The 21168-nt window shown below is 44.1% G+C and overlaps 1 protein-coding gene across 2 annotated transcripts in view; it reads right to left on the reverse strand.

Annotated features, from left to right (window-relative positions):
* The window catches only part of sgsm1 (small G protein signaling modulator 1), a 29016-nt gene that overhangs the window by 1929 nt on the left and 5919 nt on the right, over positions 1-21168 (reverse strand). Inside the window, exons 3-24 of one of the 2 annotated variants that reach the window (XM_022757607.1) lie at positions 19619-19694; positions 12161-12323; positions 11736-11888; positions 11573-11640; positions 10647-10792; positions 9915-10052; positions 8959-9083; positions 8271-8338; positions 7932-8095; positions 7330-7465; positions 6388-6517; positions 5802-5866; positions 5548-5693; positions 4465-4593; positions 4194-4376; positions 3844-3915; positions 2365-3591; positions 2139-2263; positions 1197-1279; positions 944-1053; positions 694-790; positions 172-339 (exon numbers count right to left, since the gene is read on the reverse strand). In XM_022757607.1, the coding sequence (XP_022613328.1) occupies positions 172-339; positions 694-790; positions 944-1053; positions 1197-1279; positions 2139-2263; positions 2365-3591; positions 3844-3915; positions 4194-4376; positions 4465-4593; positions 5548-5693; positions 5802-5866; positions 6388-6517; positions 7330-7465; positions 7932-8095; positions 8271-8338; positions 8959-9083; positions 9915-10052; positions 10647-10792; positions 11573-11640; positions 11736-11888; positions 12161-12323; positions 19619-19694 (3772 nt within the window). Of the gene's footprint in view, positions 1-171; positions 340-693; positions 791-943; positions 1054-1196; positions 1280-2138; positions 2264-2364; positions 3655-3843; positions 3916-4193; positions 4377-4464; positions 4594-5547; positions 5694-5801; positions 5867-6387; positions 6518-7329; positions 7466-7931; positions 8096-8270; positions 8339-8958; positions 9084-9914; positions 10053-10646; positions 10793-11572; positions 11641-11735; positions 11889-12160; positions 12324-19618; positions 19695-21168 lie in introns of both variants that reach the window. The other variant, XM_022757601.1, reaches the window with a different exon arrangement.

Consider the following 21168-nt stretch of genomic DNA (forward strand, 5'->3'; position numbering starts at 1 on the left):
GATTTCCTACAGCGAAGGAAAGGCTTATATCAAGGTTTTAGCTGGATTCTACTATTCCCATAAAGCAGCTCGAGAGCGTCTCTTAAGAAAATACCTAATCTTTCCATTAAAACTTTTATTATTACAGGATATGTATGTGAAGAACGTCAGATGTAAAGTGCTATGTTTTACCATTGAAGAACTTAATGATGTCAGTGAAGTCCATGTTGTTCTCCAGGATGATGTCCCTGTAGATCTCCACCAGAGCCAGGGCAATGAAGAGGACAAAGTGACTAGAGGAGACATACTTGGCTGCCCAGATGGTTTCCCAGACTGCAAACACATCCTCATACACCAGCTCTGGAGGGCAAAGCACGAAAACGAAGCAACTACATTGAGAAAGGCAAGTGAGGAAGAAAACAGGGGTACACTATGACAACCCCTGGTTAAATCTTTAGTATAAAGCCAAGTGAATAATAAAACTAAATTATGCAGCCACAGTTCATGCCAATTATTTCACTGGCAACTCCCAAGAATTCTTTTTTTCAAAGATATAACTAACTTCCAAATCCTTTCCAAGATAAAATAACTGCGGGTGTTTTTAACAAGCTGCCAAATGGTTTGGCATTTTATCCACAAACACAACTTAAACAGGAGTGAATCTCCTCTTCCTCTAATTGGCACAAAGTCTTTTGCACTATGACGCCAATTTACCTCGCTTGAAGTCTAGGAGAAACCAGCGGTAGCAGAAGTAGAAGTGGGTGTAGTCTCCGTTTTGGTGCATTAGCTCAAACAGCTCAGAGTCCAGGATCTATACAGACAGGGGATCAGAGGAGGCGCAGGAAAATAAATAACGAGACTGGTTGTGGGAGAAAGGTGTGAGAAAGAAGTGGTTTTTGAAAGTAATGAATAGATTTAGTGGTGTGCTACAGTATATGCAAAGACTTTACTGTTACTGTGTCACCTGGATTAAAGAACGCATGTTGGCAAAGTGAGTATCCATAGCTCCTCCATGTGGAAAGTTTTGATTCATTCTCTTCATGAGTTCAGTGAAACAGCTGAAGGCCATGGCCTCTGCAAAGAGGAAGCAGAGAGAGTAGGCTTGAGTGAGGAAGTGAGTGGGAAAACTCTCCTTTGTTGTTCCATCAATAGCTGTAAAAATACACCAAATGTCAGAGAAGAGGGAAAATAAGAAGTGAATCAGTGTGTTGACTCACCATCGTCCAGTATGACTAGAAGTGGAGCCAGCAGATCACACATGCCCTGTACGTAACCGATGTCAAGGTGCCTCCAGATATAGCTGTAAAAATACAACAAACAGAGGTGAACTTGACTGCGCTCGGCTGTTTGTATCTGCCAATCTGTTTCATACGCTACTGTCCTGATTTAGAGGTATTTCCACATTTCTCCTCAATGCTTATTACAATTCACGTTTACATGACTAGGTTTCTCTAGGGTGTAATTATAATACCTTTTTCGCATTAGGTAGGTATTTGTGCGTTTGTTGTAGTAAATCTTCACTAACATATACTATGCATTATAAACATATTGAATGTGAACCTTATAAACTCAATGTAACAGCCATATTCTCAACTGAGGTTAGATTTATATGTGAAACAGCCTTTGATCTAAGTTTGTTGTAGAATTGAACCTGAAGGGAATAAAGTAAAAAAAAAAAAAAAAAATGGTCTGAAGGGCCCTGGAAACACTGGTGTCAGCAGAGTATGTACTGGCAAGGCCCTGGTTGGGGAAAGTTAGGGGATTTCTGGACATCTGGCACCACTACTATAACCTGCCATACCTGGTTTGGGGAAATTCCACGCAGGGCTGGACACCATTGTTCCCATGGCGATGATAGGTTCACTTTAGAAAATAGGTGGAGAGCCCAGGAGGGATTACTAACTATATATGATGGTGCACAGGCACTTTGTCTTCAGTTCAGACCCAGGTCTGAACTGATAAATTATATTGCATTGGACTCTGACCATCTCCAGTGACTTTCTGACTTTTTTCTCCAACACATTCTCATCTCATCAGTTTCACACCAATAAGCCTCGGCCTCAAAAAAGGTAAATGAACAATCTTCTGTCGATAAAAAGATGTGTGTTTTTGGCCCTCTTCTACCTTTTATTAAATCCCTGCTGCTGTCAGTGTTTTACCTGCACATAATGTTGCGCAGTTTCTCCAGGTTGGCAGGAGTGAAGTACCAGTAGTTCCTGTCACAGCGCTGGACGTCCTTTTCAATGCGGTGCAGATTTAATGTATACAAGTCCAAAAGCTCTTGCTAGAACAAACAAAATGATGACAATGAATAAAACAAGCTCGTGACAGAGTTGATTGGCATGAGCATAAATTCATTTGATCTCTTAAAAAATGTGAGCTTACAGAGAAAGTGCTCCCAGCAGATTCCAGAGAGATCGCCTCATTCTTGGTGTCTCCAGATCTGGCCAGAGGATCAAAGTGAGGGTACAGGCTCTCCATCTCCGGCTCCTCAGACAGGATGGACTCGGTGCCCTCAGGACTGGGCTTTTCCAGCTCCTCCTCCTGCCTGAGCTCCACATAAGGGGCTGAGTCCTCAGAGGAAGACAAAGGTTCACAACATCCCTTCCTACTCCAAGGCACCATGGAAACTTTGGCTTTGGGGATCTCCTCCATCTCTATGGCTGAGGGAGACTCGTCAGATTCAATCATGACCTGAGTCTCCTCTTTCTGAGAGGCGCAGTAGGCTTCTCTTGCTCTTGAGACCCTGGAGTCTTCTGAGAAAAGGAGGTTCTTCTCCACTTCAGGAGCCATGGGATCTTTGAATATTTTTTCTTTTCCCTCCATGAACAAAACCTCCTGTGGTTTACTCGTCTTTGATTCGTCCATTCCCTTCATCTTTTCCACATTCCTTTCTTCCAGCTTTGATGTTTCCTCAATTCTCCCCTCTGCTTCTTTTTTGAGACTTTGTTCAACGAGTTCTCCTTTGGATTGTGTAGCAGCTGCTGATACCATCGTAGTATCCTCATCGGACACTCCTCTTCCTGTTTCTCCTGACTCTAAAGATTTAATTCCTTTAATGTCTGTATCCAGGCCTTTATCTTCAAACTTGGTTCCCTCTCTTCTAGTAGCTTCTGGCTCCTCAACATTCTCCTGTGTTTTAGGTTGCAAACGTGTCTCTTTGTTGGTCATCACCTGCCCCTCTTCCAGTGGTTGAATCCTGTTATCGTCTATCGCCTCAGTCTTAGTGCTTTCTGCAGTTTTGGTCACATTGGGTGCTTTCTCCTCCTCCTCCTCCTCCTCCTCCTCCTCTTTGTCCTTCACTTCAACTTTCTCTTGGCTGTGCATTCCCTTGGTCAGACCTTCTCCCTCTACGCCTGCAGCTTTGACAGTGCTCTGTGATGCCTGAGTGACAGCTGCAGATCTCAAGGTTGTATCGGGCGCAGCGCTGTCCTCTGTGCTGAGCGAGCCGTCCGACAGGCCGGAGGTGACAGAGAAGTTGCGGGAGGAGGGGTGTCCAGAATCAGGAGAGCTTGTCCCGTTCTGCAGAGCTCCATTGGGCATCTTTGGCACCTGTTTGTCGGTCCTAGGCTCCGCCTCGATCTGGTCCACCTCCTCTACGGACTCAAACACCTGAAAGAACAAGCCAAAGGGAAGCAGGCTACTCCAGGGGAAGGGATGGGAGGATGTGAAGTACTAGCAGGAGAGAGAATGCAGGGATGAGGAGGAAAACTGGTTCAAAATGTTGAGATCACGTGCGTTGTGACATAAAAGATCAGGATTTCAAAAGTGAAAATGCTTCTCTCAAAACATTTAGTTTTGAGAGAATTTTGTATGAACAAAGACGAACTCTTTGTGAGGTGTATTATGGTGAGGATTTCATACCTGTGTGCTGCTGCTGGAGTCACTCTGCAGGCGAGCCAGACTCTGCCTGTCTGAGCCCTGGGAGGACTGGGACTGGATAATAAAAGACATTCAGTCCAAGATACGATTGGTATACAGTCCTACTGTATGTTGCCTCATGTGCTGTGTTCACATTCAAGGGATACTATGGTGATATAGTATTGCATTTTTTGTAAATGGACCTTTTACCTGTAAAATTATTTATTTTATTTATATGCTTCAGTCATTTAACCAGTAGAGGCTCACAACATGACAACATAAACAGCCCTCATTTTCAGAGTGTCAAGCTACGCTGTGAATAAATGTGTCTGTGTCCACAGTTTCCCACTAACCTCATTGCTCACAGTGGAGTCATGGTGGATCATCTTCTGATTGGAACTGTCCATGCTCACCCCAGAGGAGCACTTTGCTAAAGCTGCAGCATGCTGCTCCTTCTCCCGCTGGCGGACAATCTCCTCACAGCCGAGCCACTCACGCATGGTCTGTTGGTAGCACACTCTGACCTGTTCATCCACCTGGGGCGAAGGTGAAGAATCAAGTGGTGCAAGCGGTTCAGGTGCAAAATGCTTTGGAAGCAAAGCCAATATAGGGGAAACGACAAACCTCCTTCCTCTCGGCTTCTGACATCCGGAACTGGTAATGACCCAGCAGGAAAGGCCACACCTCTTTACGCAGAGAGGGGTCCACTCCACCGAAGTAGACGAGACGAAGCAGCTCCTGCTCCTCATAGGCCTGAAGACATAAGACATCAGTCACCTCAGTACTTGCTTTCTGGTCAGTATTTTTACTTCTTCATTTAAAAAGACAATTATCTTTCACTGTGTGTTAAAAGCTTCAAAACAACAGCATTAACAACATGGCAGCCTGTAGAGGGAGGCACCATGGCGGCTTTCACTCTGTAAGTGGGTGGTAGGTGAGCAAAGCTTCAGGCACTGGTACATCTCCCTATTGTCATGGTGCAGTATGTGCTGTACCTGCTCAGTATTTTGAATTTGCTTTACAGGAAGATAAATAGAAATATCCATTAGATGTACTGTAAGTTAAGTCCAGATCAGAAACATCTGTCCACAGCTGTTGTCCACAGAAATCTATCCCGTTATTAAGCATTTAAAGGTTTACTTGTGTCTCCATATATGATTGATAGAGATATGTATGGGTTTCATAAGGTAACTAAAAATAAATTAATAAGTATAATTATTACACAAATAATAAAGTAATCCCATTTAACTTATGTTTTTATGCTCTAGGTCATGTGATGACAATTGATCCATCTCCATGACAACTGAGCATACCTCATCTGTGAGATACAGTTGAAAGCTCTGTTAAGTGGACCTTTTAGGTCGAGTAATTTATCACATTCTCTGTAGGTGACTACCACAGTATTCATCAAATACTGCACTCGTATTATTAACAAAGAACAAAATCAGTTTTACAAAAAATATTTGTTTATTAAACATTTTTCATTCTTCAGTCAAACTCTCCGCGACTCCAGGTACTTGTAACTAATGTCCAAATAAACTGTAGATGTGGACTGATGGGGACATTAGTTACGCTTCATGCACACTGTTGTGAGACTAATGGAGTGAGCCGCATGATTAGCAGAGGATGAATATGGATGAGACAGAAGAGTGACGGAGTGAAAGAGAGATGTTTGTGTTGCAGTGCAGTGACAACAGCCATTCTTACTGTGCAGTCCTGGAGGAACGTCTGCCACACCTCTGTGGTGAGCCCTTTGTAGGCATCACGCGGCACGTCGGGCGCCACAATGGCGTGATTGACGAGGGCAGAGAGGTGTGTACGCACAGTGGACAGGTGACGGCAGTATGCCAACCCTAGTTCACAATACAGTTAATTAATTAATGCCTCTGCAGAAGCTAGTGGTAATTAAATAGGTATGAATATTTAAGGCCTCTCCATCTACATAATAAGTAATCACATACAGCCATAAAATGCCCGAGAGATGATCTGATACTTCATGTTGTCACACAGCAGCTTCAGAGGAGTCCTGTAGGAAGATATAGCACAGATTGTTTTACTTAAGCAGAGGAAACACTTTGACATTATGCAACTATTCTATTCCTTAAAAGAATATCAATAAACAATCGTTAAGAAGTTATTCATATTGTCCAGAATGTATGAAACACTGCATCTAATGTACAGTTTATCACAGTGTTGAGGCCAACCTTTTATCATTCAAATGTTAACCTGTTGGGCTGCCATATAGAGCAAATTGGCGCAGTGGTTTGCCTTCTTTCATAGCCTTCAACCGTGCTACCAGCCTTGCTTATCACCTCATTTTTCCAACACATTCTCATGTTAGTGCGGTCAATATCACATAATTGTCTTCTGGGTTGATTAGTAGGTTCTTGTGTCTTCGCTCCTTTCTCAGTTTCCTCTGTATTATTGAGGATTTCTTGTTGGCGCTAAGGGATATCGAGGGAGCGGGTGTGTCTCTGCAGCCTTTAGCAGTTTCCCTCTCACAATCCAACACAACTTAGTCTAGCTTGGAGTGTGTTTGTCTCTTACCTCTCATGGTTGCACCCCTTGGGTGTCGCCCCATCAGAGAAGCTCCCCTGAGAACAAGAGGAACACGACGACTTCCTGAGAGTGGGATGCCACATTGTAGCTCCTTGATCCATCAAGTCTGGAGGAGTCACTGCAACACCCACACAAAAACACACGCCAGCATTGTCACATTAAATCATTATACTGCTCAGGCTTTTAAGAACAATTACATTTGCACTTAGATGATTGAAAAACAGCTGGAAACACTTTTGCATGAGCAGAATTATGCTGATCAATTGTGATCTGCTAAAAGTGCTTCAGATTTCAATTTGTTTGTGCATGATTCCTGTTAGAGCAAAGATAAAGCATTTAAACAAAAACATTTATGCAAACTGGAATTAATGCAAAGTTTGAAAGCATGAAGACATCATCAATTACACTATTACAGAGAGAAAGATCAAGTAAGCAAGAGCCTTTCTCCGTTCAGGAGCCATATTCAATCAATCAGTTGTCCACCCACTGTCTGTTAAAAGGTTACTGCGCCGTACTGCAGTAAAAAAGGTGTGACACAAGGTGGCAGGGAGTGGGAGGGGCTTTAATAACGGGACAAATCAATAAACTTTGCCAGAGGCACAGGACAGGCCAGGAGGATATTAGATGCAGGGAATTAAAGCAAGGCAAGCTGACAGATGGACAGACGAGTCGAGGTGTGACAGTGTTACAGCTGCTTCCTGTGAGTGAGGGGGATTCTTCAGGACAGCTGCAAGACCTCTTGGGGACTACCAGGGTCCCTTTTTTGGAGAGGGACTGTCCACTCATTTGAAGGGAGAGGGAAGAAGTCAGACGAGGAGGATGAGTTACAGTCACTGTAACAAACGAGTAACAGTTTCATGAACATATAACAATCTGGAGAGGCCCATGGATACTACTCGTGTTAATTTTCTTCTCTGGAGCGGAACTCACCAAACTCTGACTGGCTGTTTGGAAAGAGGATGCGGAAGACATAGTCTGTGGCCTCGTCCTCCTCCTTATCTGAGACAGAGTCTGAGGATCCAGATCCCTGAGGAACCCTCTTCCGCAGCTTAGGAAACACCTTTCCCTGCAATGAGAAAATAACTGCTATTAAACTAATGCCAACAAGAAAAATTGCTCAGCCATTAGAGCCCAGCTAATCCATCCATATGAATTAAAGATGATAAGTGGCTGTAAGCTTAAGCCTATTAATAGTGGCTGAACATGTTTGGGTGGTTTTCATTATTCAGTTTTGCTGCAGATACTCAGCTATTAACAGTGTAACAAAAACATCCATTCATTTAAGTAGACACTTTTTGTGTGGTGGTGCAGAGAGTATATTAAGCCACACATTCATCAGTATCACTCCAACCAATACTGCAACGAGGCAGTGCACCATTTCTTTTTTTTGAATTTTTTTATTGACTTATTGATCAGATTTAGGCTGATTTTGCATTTTAGTGCTGATTTCCAGACGAATGCCTAATATGTGTTATTTGTGCTCTGGATCTGAAGCCAGAGAGTGACCCCTAAGAAATACATCCTGTTCTGACCTTTCCCCTCTGGGACCAGAGTGGAGGGTCCAGCTGGCCATGGGGAAGAAGGCCGTTCTCCAGGCAGGAGAGGAACTGGAGCAAATGGCCTCCTCTGGGGAAGCGAAGTGGAGGTCTTTGGATCCCATCCTGACTGACCAGCACCACCGTCCCCCCGCTGTCCACTGCAGGAGATGTACAGAAGATTTCTTTATCAAATCACTCATGATGACGTTTTGTGGGACAGCTGTGTTTAATTGCAGAGTCATGATGCAAGAAAAGATAGGAATAATACACAATCAGTAATCAAAGTTGTGTGGATAACGGTAGTGTTAAGAGTAAAGGCTGGTGTGGACCCACCTTGTTGATGACAATGCAAGTAAACTATCTCCTCTAGAGGGATTGTCATGGCATAGTCCCAGTATACACTGAAAGACATAAAATCAAAAACACAGTCAGTAAAATGACAACCCAGACTGGACGTAAGATCACCAGCTAACAGTGCTAACAGCTAATTTGTGAGAAACAAATCCATGGGGAAAGTCTTTGTATTATCTGTATGAATTAAAATCTCAAGGAACATTCATTTTGCGGGTAATAAAGACAGTAGTCAGGAGTGCGCACACAGCTGAGCAGGTGCAGAGTGGCCTAATGCAATAATCAATTTTTTTGGTGAGAGAAACCATGCACAGGCACAGGAACATAACATGGTTTGCTTGGTTGAGAGATGTCTGACAGTGTCTCGGTCAATAAACCATCTGCTGGCTGCTGGTGTGCTGAAAATAAGCCTCATCAGATCAGCAGCATTTAATCTCTATACTGAGCCCATGAGCCACACACAAACACACTGCATTATTCAGTAACGCCCGAGTGTTACACAAACAGAAGAGAGAAGAAATGATACAGTGTGTACAGAGTGTTTCCATGTCTACAGTACATGTTAGATATTCTTGGTATGAGGAGGATTACTAATATTATCAAACGCGGGCTTTGCAGGCAGACACAATCACCATAATTATAATCCATCCGCAGCTGAATCATTTTGCACCTGCGTTCATAGTCCAAGTCTCCAACAGAGCCGTTCATGAGCTGATTGGGTGTCCACTTCAGTGTCATGATGTCAGCAGTCTGGTGCAGAGAGAGGTAACCTGGGATAGCCTCCATGTCATCCCTCTGAAACAACCACAAGGATGGATGCTTTTCATTTGGTGCAAGAACAGTATGAGCATGAATAGCATAGGTCAGTATGTGTAAGCCTGAGGCAGACTGCGGTGATGGTGGAGAAGAAAATGCAGAGTGGGGCAGTCTTATCCTTGTACTTACTTATACAGATAACACACATGAACAAATAGCTTGTTTTGCATGTAAGAAAAGAAGATTTTCAGGTTGTATGCATTCACCACACATCCCATTTTCAAGCGGGCAGGAGAAGTTTGGGATACGTAAAGCCTAAACTATTTCTTATAGGCTTTTGGACATGTGTTACAGTTAGTTTAAGAGAGGTGTGAGGCAGTTTACACGAGTTAAAATCTGGTTGCTTGCACATACACAATAAGTGTTTTACAGTATACTGTGCAGCACTGCATTAAGACAGTATAGTATATAGAACGTAAACACTCTGCTGCAGCATACTAATGAATCTTGTAGTTCAGAAAATATTCGGACTGGTAGGATTTTGGTCTTATCAACCAGAGAGCAGATTAGGTTCTTATATGTTGTTCTGAGACATATGGGATGACAACATACAGTAATATACAAACTATCATTTTGTTCAGGGCTTTAACTTGAAATATTCTCTTGCTCCTCTTTTAATGATACTATTCGGCTGTGAGATATTACTATGAAACAGAAATGTTCTCAGTCTGTTAATATAATATTCTCCCTGCAGTCTTTGGATAGTGTGTAGCAATCTTTTTTTTATCTTCTGTGAAACATTTCAATTGAGATATTATTTCAAGGGAGTGCTCTACATGTATTAGTGATTAAGAGGAATCAGTCAGTTACCGGTTGTACAAGCACATTGTTTTTGCCAAACAGCAGGGTCGCCCTGCTGTTTTGATGCAGTGACTCCACATATTCGCGAGCTGATGGCGAGGGGGAAGGGCGCTCATCCATGCTGCTGCTGGAGTGCCGCTTCTGAATCTGCTGAGACACAGACACAAAATATATCAAATCAAATAACAAACATTGTAAACCGGTGCTAAACTGATGACTATCTTTGCAGAATTAATTACAGCCGGCCTGTCACAGCACAGCAATTTTCCATGAATAAAACCTCTTTCTTAAACGACTTAAGATAAGATTAATATGGTATTCATTCATGTGCACTAATGCATCTGGCCTTATATTTGACCCCAAAGACTGGTCTACCTCTTCGTGGAATACACACATGTAAATACCCAGGACCACGTGACTGTAAGTGCTGTGGTGTTGTAAAACAGGCCAAGTTGACCTGTTTCACTGATAACTTGAGGACTGAACAAGTGTGAAGGTCTCAGAAACACTCTGTTCTTTCTCCTGGGACACACTGTGCTTCACTTAATGCAGTAATCTTAGCAGCTCCTCTTTAACCAGACACAGAATAGCATATCAGGAGGGAATATAACTGATAATATGCACGACTAAAACTCTGCATGTCTGCTAATATTTTAGAATAAACACGTACTACACATACATGGGAAAAAAACTAAACTAATTCTGCATGGTACATTAGTGTATTACTAGACTATCACTTACACACAGCGCAGGCCTCTTGGTGGGAGAATCCTGCCTGCAGTGGCCACCATGGATGCGATGTCTTTGCACCAGCTCGTCAGCAGACGGGTCCGTCCAGAAGTGGTCAGCTGTCTTCATCTTCGTGTACTCCAAAGCACAAGGTCCAACTGCCAGAACGAAGGAGCACAGTTAGATACTGCAGACAACAGCTGTATGGCTTTGTTAACCGGTGATCAGCATCTGATCTCCTTAAACATCACAATCAAAAATAGAGAGAGAATTTTTCAGAGATGTACAATAATAGGCTTCAGGTCATCTACCTATTGATCCATTGTAAAGGTGACGTTTATGATAGTTCAGGGCTGCGGTTCCCAACCTGTTCTGTCTGGCTGTTTTTTTTTTCTGCCTTCCTGTCTTGAGAATTATCTTGTAACTCTCTTGGTTGGAAACACTGCTTTAGGGAAAAGAATTATATCAAGACAGTCTAATCTAAAGGTACAGGTTCTGGCATGTTTCTCAAGGCGTCTGCTGCGACCCAGATTCAGTCCTGAGCAGCAGTGCTTCTGGCTTTGCTCCATTGAAAACAATTGTCATTGCTCAGTCGTGGGAAGCCAGTGAGGGACCATGTCCTCTTTGCTACTATACAGTCTTTCCTTCTATTTCCTTCAGTCTACAACCCCCTCTGATCAAGACCTGAAGTTGAGTATACCATTTTAAAAGAAATATATTTTTGGGGGCACATCATTTTACTCTTGATTGGATAAATAGTAGGGGTACTAAAACTGACTTGAAAGAAAGTGCAGAGTACTTTAATGTCCTTGTACAGGGTACTGGACCAGCAGCAAGATTTTATCTAAGATCCAAAAACTCAAACAAGGGTGTGGCACATGATGTTAGATGATTACATGAAATGACTCATGCATTTTTACAATGTCACACATAATTACCTAACAAAGAGGCAAGGATAGGTCCATCTACAGGGTCCATTAGAACAGCCTCTTTCTCGTAGTATTTACTGGAAGACAAACGTGAAAGGGGAATTTTGAGGGGACATAGAGTTCTTGCAACACAAATGGCTGAACAGCGTGCCATTGGTCCTTCTCAACATACCTGCTGTTCTCCACCAGGTAGAGAACAATCTTGTCCAGCACCTTCTCAAACAGAGCCGTCCGGATCCACAAGTTCTTGACTCCCTGTGGGGTGAGGCTGGGCAGTCGGGGCATCTTACGAAGGCTGTCTTGACTTTGCAAGCTTTGACTTCGCCTGGAGAAGGAGAGAGGCCCAAGTTTTAATTTAAAGAAAACAGGTATAACATATTTTTTTTTAATTCCATTAAGTGCATCTGCATGAGGCTAATGGCAGCAGTGATTCATGATTCATAAAAGGTTATAACATGAATTATTTAGAAGTTTGTCATATTAAAAAATGGCCCTTCAAGTAAGCAGGCAGCCATTTGTTTTCAGTGCTTTCACTGGTACGATCAAACAGGCTTTGATGTGAGCTTTGAAGTCAGCTGTGATGTGTGTGTCTCTCACTTTGTCTCGATGATCTGCTCGAGCTCCTGGGCCTTCCTACACAGCTCCTCAGCCGGGGCAAAGCTTTTCCCCACCTTCATGAAGAGGGCCGCTATCTTGTTGCTACGCAGAAAGCCTGCTGCCCGTCGCTTCAGCCCATGCAGAACACATGCCTCCACTGCAGCTGTGTAGACACAAGCACACATGGTTGGAGAACCGAAAACACACCAAACACCAGTGTTTTTTGTTGCAAAAAAGGCCACAAAAAGTGTAATATATGTATGTAATTACCATATCATTGCAATTTAAAGTAGCAATACAAAACTGGCCAATAATGCCATTGCATACGTATTAGCAAACAAACTGCCTATTTCGTCGTCGTCGTCGTCTCCCGCTCATCCGGATCCGGGTCGCGGGGGCAGCAGCCTCAGCAGAGAGGTCCAGACGGCCCTCTCCCCAGCCACTTCCACCAGCTCCTCCGGGAGAATCCCGAGGCGTTCCAAGGCCAGCCGAGAGATATAATCCCTCCAGCGTGTCCTTGGTCGACCTCGAGGTCTCCTCCCGGTGGGACATGCCCGAAACACCTCCCCAGGGAGGCGTCCGGGAGGCATCCTCAACCAGATGCCTGAACCACCTCAACTGGCTCCTCTCGACATGGAGGAGCAGCGGTTCTACTCCGAGTCCCTCCCGGATGACCGAGCTCCTCACCCTATCTTTAAGGCTGAGCCCGGCCAGCCTGCGGAGGAAACTCATTTCGGCCGCTTGTATTCGCGATCTCGTTCTTTCGGTCATTACCCAGAGCTCATGACCACAGGTGAGGATCGGAACGTAGATCGACCGGAAAATCGAGAGCTTCGCCTTCCGGCTTAGCTCCCTCTTCCCCACAACGGACCGATTCAGACTTGGAGGTGCTGATCTTCATCCCAGCCGCTTCACACTCGGCTGCGAACCGCCCAAGCGAGAGCTGAAGGTCGGTGCTCGATGAAGCTAAGAGGACAACATCATCCGCAAAAAGCAGAGACGAGATCCTCCCGCCACCGAACCCAAACCCGTCCACCACCCGGCTGCGCCTAGAAATTCTGTCCATAAAAGTTATGAACAGAACCGGTGACAAAGGGCAGCCCTGACGGAGTCCAACCCTCACCGGGAACAGGTCCGACTTACTGCCGGCTACGCGAACCAGACTCACACTCCTTTGGTACAGGGACTTAATGGCCGCTAACAAGGGGCCATCCACCCCATACTCCCGGAGCACCCCCCCACAGGGAGTCCCTGGGGACACGGTCGTAAGCCTTCTCCAAATCCACAAAATACATGTGGACTGGATTGGCAAACTCCCATGCTCCCTCCAGTACCCTAGCGAGGGTAAAGAGCTGGTCCACAGATCCACGTCCAGGACAAAAACCACATTGCTCCTCCTCGATCTGAGGTTCGACTACCGACCGGACCCTCTTTTCCAGTACCCTGGCATGGACCTTACCGGGGAGGCTGAGGAGTGTAATTCCCCGGTAGTTGGAACACACCCTCTGGTCACCCCTCTTAAAGATGGGGACCACCACCCCGGTCTGCCACTCCAGAGGCACTGCCCCCGACGTCCACGCAATGTTGCAGAGGCGTGTCAACCAAGACAGCCCTACAGCATCCAGAGCCTTGAGATACCCAGGGCGGATCTCATCAACCCCCGGGGCTCCGCCACCGCGCAGTTGTTTCACTACCTCGGCGACTTCTGCCCCGGAGGTTTGACCATCCATCCCCAGGTCTCTTGACTCTGTTTCCTCCACGGAATACGTGTTGGTGGGATTGAGGAGCTCTTCAAAGTATTCCTTCCACCGTCCTACTATATCCTCAGTTGACGTCAGCAGCTCCCCGCCCCCACTATAAACAGTGTGAGCGAGTTGCCGCCTTCCTCCCCTGAGGTGCCGGACGGTTTGCCAGAACCTTTTTGGAGCCAATCGATAGTCTTCCTCCATAGTCTCACCGAACTCCTCCCACGCCCGAATTTTTGCCTCAGCAACTGCCGCAGCTGCGCTCCGCTTGGCCCTCCGGTACCAGTCAACTGATTCCGGAGACCCACAGGCCAACCACGCCCTGTAGGCCTCCTTCTTCAGCCTGACGGCTTCCCCCACCGCCGGTGTCCACCAGCGGGTACGGGAGCGTCACCTCTCTGGCGGGGAAGGAGCGGGAGCTTGTGGAAGAGGTTGAACGGTGCCGGCTAGATATAGTCGGCCTCATCTCAACACATAGCGTCGGCTCCGGAACCCAAGTCCTTGAGAGGGGCTGGTCTCTCCTCTTTGCTGGAGTTGCTCCGGGTGAGAGGCGGAGGGCCGGGGTGGGCTTTTTGGTGGCCCCCAGGCTCTCTGCCTGTATGTTGGGGTTCACCCCGGTGGACGAAAGGGTTGCGTCCCGGCGCCTCCGGGTCGGGGATCGGGTTCTGACTGTTGTCCGGTGCCTATGCACCGAACAGCAGTTCAGACTACCCGCCCTTCTTGGAGTCCTTGGAACGGTGCTGGAAAGTGCCCCGAAAGGGGACTCCATTGTCCTATTGGGAGACTTCAGCGCTCACGTGGGCAATGCGTGACCTGGAGGGGTGTGGTGGGGAGGAACGGCCTGCCCGATCTGAACCTGAGCGGCGTTCAGTTATTGGACTTCTGTGCTAGTCACAGTTTGGCCATAACTAACACCATGTTCAAACATAAGGACGTCCATAGGTGCACATGGCACCAGGACACCGGTCTAGGATCGACTTTGTAGTCGTATAATCAGACCTGCGGCCGTACGTTTTGGACGCTCGGGTGAAGAGAGGAGCAGAGTTGTCAACTGACCACCACCTGGTGGTGAGTTAGATCAGATGGCGGGGGAAGACGCCGCGCACACCTGGCAGGCCCAAACGGGTTGTGAGGGTCTACTGGGAAAGCCTGGCGGAAGAACCCGTCAAGATGATTTTCAACGCACGCCTCCGGCAGAGAGAGGGCGGTGGGGGACATTGAGTCCGAATGGGCCTTGTTCCGCTCTGCCGTTGTTGAGGCGGCTGTTGCGAGCTGCGGCCGCAGGGTAGCTGGGGCCAGTCGTGGCGGTAACCCCCGTACTGCCTATTTACACAGTGCAAACAGTACAACATTAGCATTAATTTGGAGTTGTGTTTTTGAGCACCTAATGAACTCAAGTCCAATGTTCTCGCCCCCTTTAGCTCTGTTTTGGTCTCCACCAACTCCCAGGGAAAATGTCAGGTTTTTAACACAATGAATTTTGCAGGCTGCAGAACCAAAACAATCCAATCCAAAGCTCCACAGAGCGCTCACCTTACACACTAAGGCAGTGCAACATTAATTTTTAACACTTGAGATAAACATTTTACACCAAGAAATGCAATAAAATACAAAAATGATTTCTTGCACAAAATATTTGCATATCATATATCCTCCATGTCATATATACACTTCAACTCAGTCATTTCACCAGAATAATCCTCTTGAGACAATAGTGATTTCCAGGGAGTCTTGGGTACATATATTAAAAACAAACAATAGTGACAATGCATTTGTACATAACACACCAGATGGCTACAGTGTTTCATTACCATGTTTCATTACCATAAACTTTACTATGTGCATATCTAAACAGGTATTTTATGTGTGTATATTTACATACATAGGCTATAATGACACACAGTGCATGTACTGTGTATATGAATATCGCATGTTACATGTTTCAGCTGTAACCAAACCATTCAAACCATATGTTTTTAAGTGTTTTGGGTTTTTTTTTGAAGACTGATCATTTCCTAAGTGGTTTCTCTAATAGCTTTTTTAATTCACATAATCATCTTCACGTAAGATAAGTTTATCCAATAAGCTGTATTGGACACACAAGTGGATGACATGATGACACACTTGCACAATCACTCGACTGTGCAGAAAAACAGACACGCTTGTTCTCTCTCGGGCCTACGTGGCAGTGCCTGGAGCTGTGTTGACATTTGAGTTCCCTTTCAGGACTAATCCTGTGGCTCTGCTCACATGGGGTCAGGGGGAAGGCTGTGGTTGCCATGGCAACCCCTGTTGATGGAGCGATCGAGCTCTGGGAGAGACGAGCGGAGGGAGGGGCGCTGGCGGCTCATCAGCATCACGATCTCTCTCTCTTCCCATCACCCTCACTCCTTCAAACACGGGTTCTCTCCTTCCTCCATCCTGTCGTTCTGTAAACCTGTCACTGCTGTTACTACGATCACTGTTAACAGTCTTTTACTTCAAACTAGCCAATAAAAGTATCATCAGAGCCACCAACTTTCAGGTATTGTTTTTTTTTTTTTTTAATTAAAATATATCCTCATCATCTTTTCTCTCATCTTATGTTATCTTTTCTTCTTCCTCTCTTCCTGCAGTTTCTACTCCTTATCTCTCTGTTTTTCCCTCACATCGTTATAAGAGCAAGCAGCTAAATGTCAGAACAAAACGTAACATCAAAAGGTCTCCAGACATAGTTCATCCTTCTTATTTTCTCATCATTTCCACTAACTAGTCTCAGATGGCCAAGAAAGATGCAAAGAACCCAACTCCCAAACCTTTAGACTTTTTGACAGCTACTGTCTCCAGTCAGTGTACCACAATCCCTGCAGTGACAATCTTCATATGAAATGAACAACAGCGTCAGCGGTAATCTACAAACAATACTTTGCTTATCGCACACTTGGGAAATTTGTTTATCGCCGTAGAGTACATATAAATGAAAGAATGAGACACAGGGTGGGGGCATACACATGCGAGCCCATCAACGTATTTAGTTAGATGAAATGTTTTATCTATCACAAACAGCAGTTATATGTGCCAAGAAGAAAATGCTTATCATGTCAGTAGGATCAGTCCTTTGTGCAGCCCCTCCCGTTAAAAACAGCTAACACAGTAAATTGCCTCTAATCATCCTGTATCTGTGGCAACTGAGTGCATTAAGAGAGTCTTGGACAGTCACACAAAGCTGACCAAACATTCACTCAGAGCAGCAAAAGGCAACAACTCAACCTCATAACATGGACAGTTCTGAAATGATTAGTCAGTAAGTCAATAGTCTTCTGATAAGTTTATCATTTGTGTTATTTATCAGCTTTGATAAAAACATATGTTTGCTGATTATAGCTTCTAACATGTGAGCATTTTCTTTTGTTTCATATAATTACATAAAAAACATTTTTCATCGTTTACTCTAGTATCCTGTGAAATAGTGTGCTGCGCTAATATTTAACATTTTATAGAAGATATTACTTAATCGCTGTTGCTATTGCTAAAGTGCTAAACCGCTAAATGAATAAGTAATTAATCAACAGCCATTAGCTGCTGACATAAATATGTTTTAAGTCATTCTGCTGCAACATACAAATGATTGGTTTTTTTTTATTTGGTAGCTACTAAAAGTTTTCAAAACAACTGTTTACAAATGTACATCAATTCCTCTCATGTCACCAGCAGGCAAAAGTGGAGGTGACTTTTTGATAAGGTCAGGGTGGATTTCTAAAGGCAAAAATCAAATGAAGCAATTGAAATCTGGTCACAAGTCAGGGAGACTAGGCCATTTAGAAGAACTGTTTTGACTGATTCACTGTAATGAGCGAAGACTTTAACGCACAGGATCGGAGGAGGGGAGAAAGAGTGGGTAGAGCAAGGACTAAAAATTCAGTTAAGGTAATTAACAGTTTCTAATCTATCAATTAAACTATCTACTGTCACCAGTGGCAATTTGACACACATTCCTTCCACAGCGTCTACACTTTAGACTCTGGCTGCCTCTGCCTGGGCAGCTTATCAAAGCAGCCATGATGGCGGAGGCTAATTGCTCCCTGGTGAGCTGGTCGAGCTCCTCTCCCATCCTCCACTCACTCTCATCTCTAAACAGACCGCAGCTGAAAGAGGACGTGTAGTAACAAGAGCCACTATAAGGATCATAGGAGGAGTCAGGTGGAGGAGGAAGTTGGCTGACAACAAAACAAAGAGATCAGAGGGTCATCCTGAGCTGCGATGCGTCCACTGGGACGTATGATAGTAGCAGAGGAAAGAAACCCAGCCTGAGCAGCAGCTATTAAAACAGGCCTTTAGATGATCAAACCGCAGGCCAAGAAATCTGACGACACGTGGAAATCAAGCACAAACAATGCCAACGACACTGACATGAGTTAAAAAAGACTTTCCATCACAGTGTAATAAAAACTGTGTTCTTTGGCAAATTATTATCATAATCCTCCAAGAGAGAAATGAAACTCTAAAAAAGAGATTTGGGGAACACTGATTATTTGCTGGAGTGAACGTTCAAAATCATTCACTTATGCTGGTTTAATGGGTTTTCAAGCTGCGCTGAAAATTCTCTTCACACTATGAAAACCAAATTAGCTGTACTTGGATCTCATGATGTAGCAATCTTACCTCTAAGGGCATCAGACGCTGTGCATCGTACATTATCTCGACAGCAGTAAGAAATGTGGGACATCCTTTTCTCCCTTCACACCATTTTGTTTAATTTTCTTTTGACTTTATTTGGTTCAGACGAATATAAAAGGATGATATTAAGCTATGGGTCAATGTTACTGTGTGTGACCATCTTTACTGTTATCCTCACAATATCTGGTGAGACCGTGGCTCATGCTAACGCAGTCGAAGTCTGTGTAATGTTAGTGTGAAGTTACATTGTCTCAACACGGCAGAGCAGACAGGTCTATAGAGACCCAACGATTTCTTCATATTTTTGTTTTCTTCACACATACAGTATTTACCTGATAGTATCATGAACTCATTTATTCACACTATTTTTCTGCATGGTAATAAGGGTCTGTATCAAGGCAAGTACTCTATGGCTGCTCACTTGTTTATTCCATAAATACATTTTCGTACATTTAATGGCTCATCATATGAGTATGAGAACCATCTCTGTCTGCACACATGGCCTCCATCTGATAAAAAATATCACATTTTCTGCAAGCTGAGAGTCATTTTATTCACACACTGAAATTCCCCAAATATATTGTGTTGCTGATTACAGCTCTGGACTGAGCCAGACATCTGACGAGTGTGAGCACCTGCATGTGGGCAGTGTGTTTCTCACAGCAATCGTGCTGCACTCTATTGGAGGCAAGAACAATAACATTTGGTGAAATATTGAACTTTGAAAGTCATTTATTTTGATTTCTCACTTATTATACACATGGGGATCTTCACATCACTGTGGAAAACTGCCTGTCTTTCATGTAGTGGCTAAAATCTTAACTTCCTACCCTATTAAGGAGGACTCATATCGTACCTACAAACAGTAGCACATTGTAAGGTTAGACAGTCTGAGGCGGAGATAAAGCAAATTTCACAGCAACTTTAATGAAATAAAAGAGACAACATCAGGAATGATGTCAATTAAAAAAAAAAAACAATCACTCAGACCCTTTTCAGTGTTTCAGAGTTGTTCAATCCAAAGCTGTGAGATTCATTTGTTTGTTTGGTTACTTACCACAAAAGGACACTATATGGCTGCTGTCTTCGTGAACAAATTTCCTGGTGACGGCTTCCTCCATAATCTGCTTCACCTGTCAATGACACAGCAGATGCTGGATGACTCATTCATTAATATGCCACAACTAGCGCATACATAGTCAGTTTGGGGGGGTTTGAAAAGTTAAGAGGTAGAAAAACATGGTGTGGGGAGAGTGCATGCTAAGTTGGTGGATGAGTCACCAGCTGTTGTCACAGCAATGTGCCCTTCTCTCCCCACTGACCTGACAGCAGCTACAGACCAATAGTTAAGATGACTGATAAATCAATCCCTTCAGAGGCTATGGAGACGTCCCCCTGTGTGGGCACCAATCTGCAATCTGCATGGGGAATATCAACCTCCGGACACAGACAGCTGTAATTTCCTGTTGAAATGAGTCTGTCCACAGTGACCATACTACACCACCGAGTTCGCAGGCACACGCACACGCGCACGCGCACGCGCACACGCACACACACACACACACACACACACACACACACACACACACACACACACACACACACACACACACACACACACACACACACACACACACACACACACACACACACACTCCAGTGGCTGAGGTTCCCTCTGCTTGGTTTTGAACTTTTTTTTTTCTAAGCTACACATTGATTAAATCCTTCGGTTGTGTGAGCAGATCTTTTCCCTGTGAGGCAGTTCAGTGGTCATGAAGCAGCCAGCTGTCAAACAATATTAGTTTTCATGGTCTGATATTTACAGCTTCATCATAAAATTTTCCGGCAGATAAAGTTCTGTCTTCATGTTAGATTTTCCACTACGGCTCAGTTTTATGGACCAGTGATTTTTATATCTTTTTTACTTGCTGTTCACAGATGGATTATAATACCTGCAATGTTCAGTGGTGAAAGATGTATGATGACCTTTTATGTCAGTAAAAGTAGTAATAACTAAATGTATTACGAGTTAAAGCATTAATAACAGAAGTATTACTGTTTAAATGTATTTGAAATGTAAAAGTAAATATTAGTCAGAAGAAACACACCCTGTCAGACTGTTCTGTTATTATTAGATTGTTATTACGGATGCATTGCTATGCTGCACTTTAATGTTGTAGCTGGTCAACATGGAGCAAATTTTACCTACTTTCCTGTATATACTGTTGGGTAGTTAAATCTAAGACAGTGCATCATCTTTCAAAAGATGATCATGTGTTTTGTTTGTAAAGAGTTTAACTAATTACTTGAAAGTAATTAGTAGTCTGTCAAATAAATGTAGCTGAGCAGAAAGGACTAGATTCTCTCTGAAATGTAGATAAGTATAAAGTAGCATTAAAAAGTACAAGTACCTCGAAATTGTACTTGAGTAAAGGTACTTTCTGCCACTGGAAACTTTACATTGTGTTATCGATATATCCTGATGTATATGTTTTTATGAAGTTCAAAATACCTGAAAGAAGAATAAAAAACAAGAAAATAACTATGCTTGCATCTATCTGTAATCTGTGTTACAAGATACTGTGTCTTGGTATAATTGGTATAATA

This window comes from Seriola dumerili, unplaced genomic scaffold, assembly GCF_002260705.1.
Source record: "Seriola dumerili isolate Sdu_G_001 unplaced genomic scaffold, Sdu_1.0 BDQW01000017.1, whole genome shotgun sequence".
Lineage (NCBI taxonomy): Eukaryota > Metazoa > Chordata > Actinopteri > Carangiformes > Carangidae > Seriola > Seriola dumerili.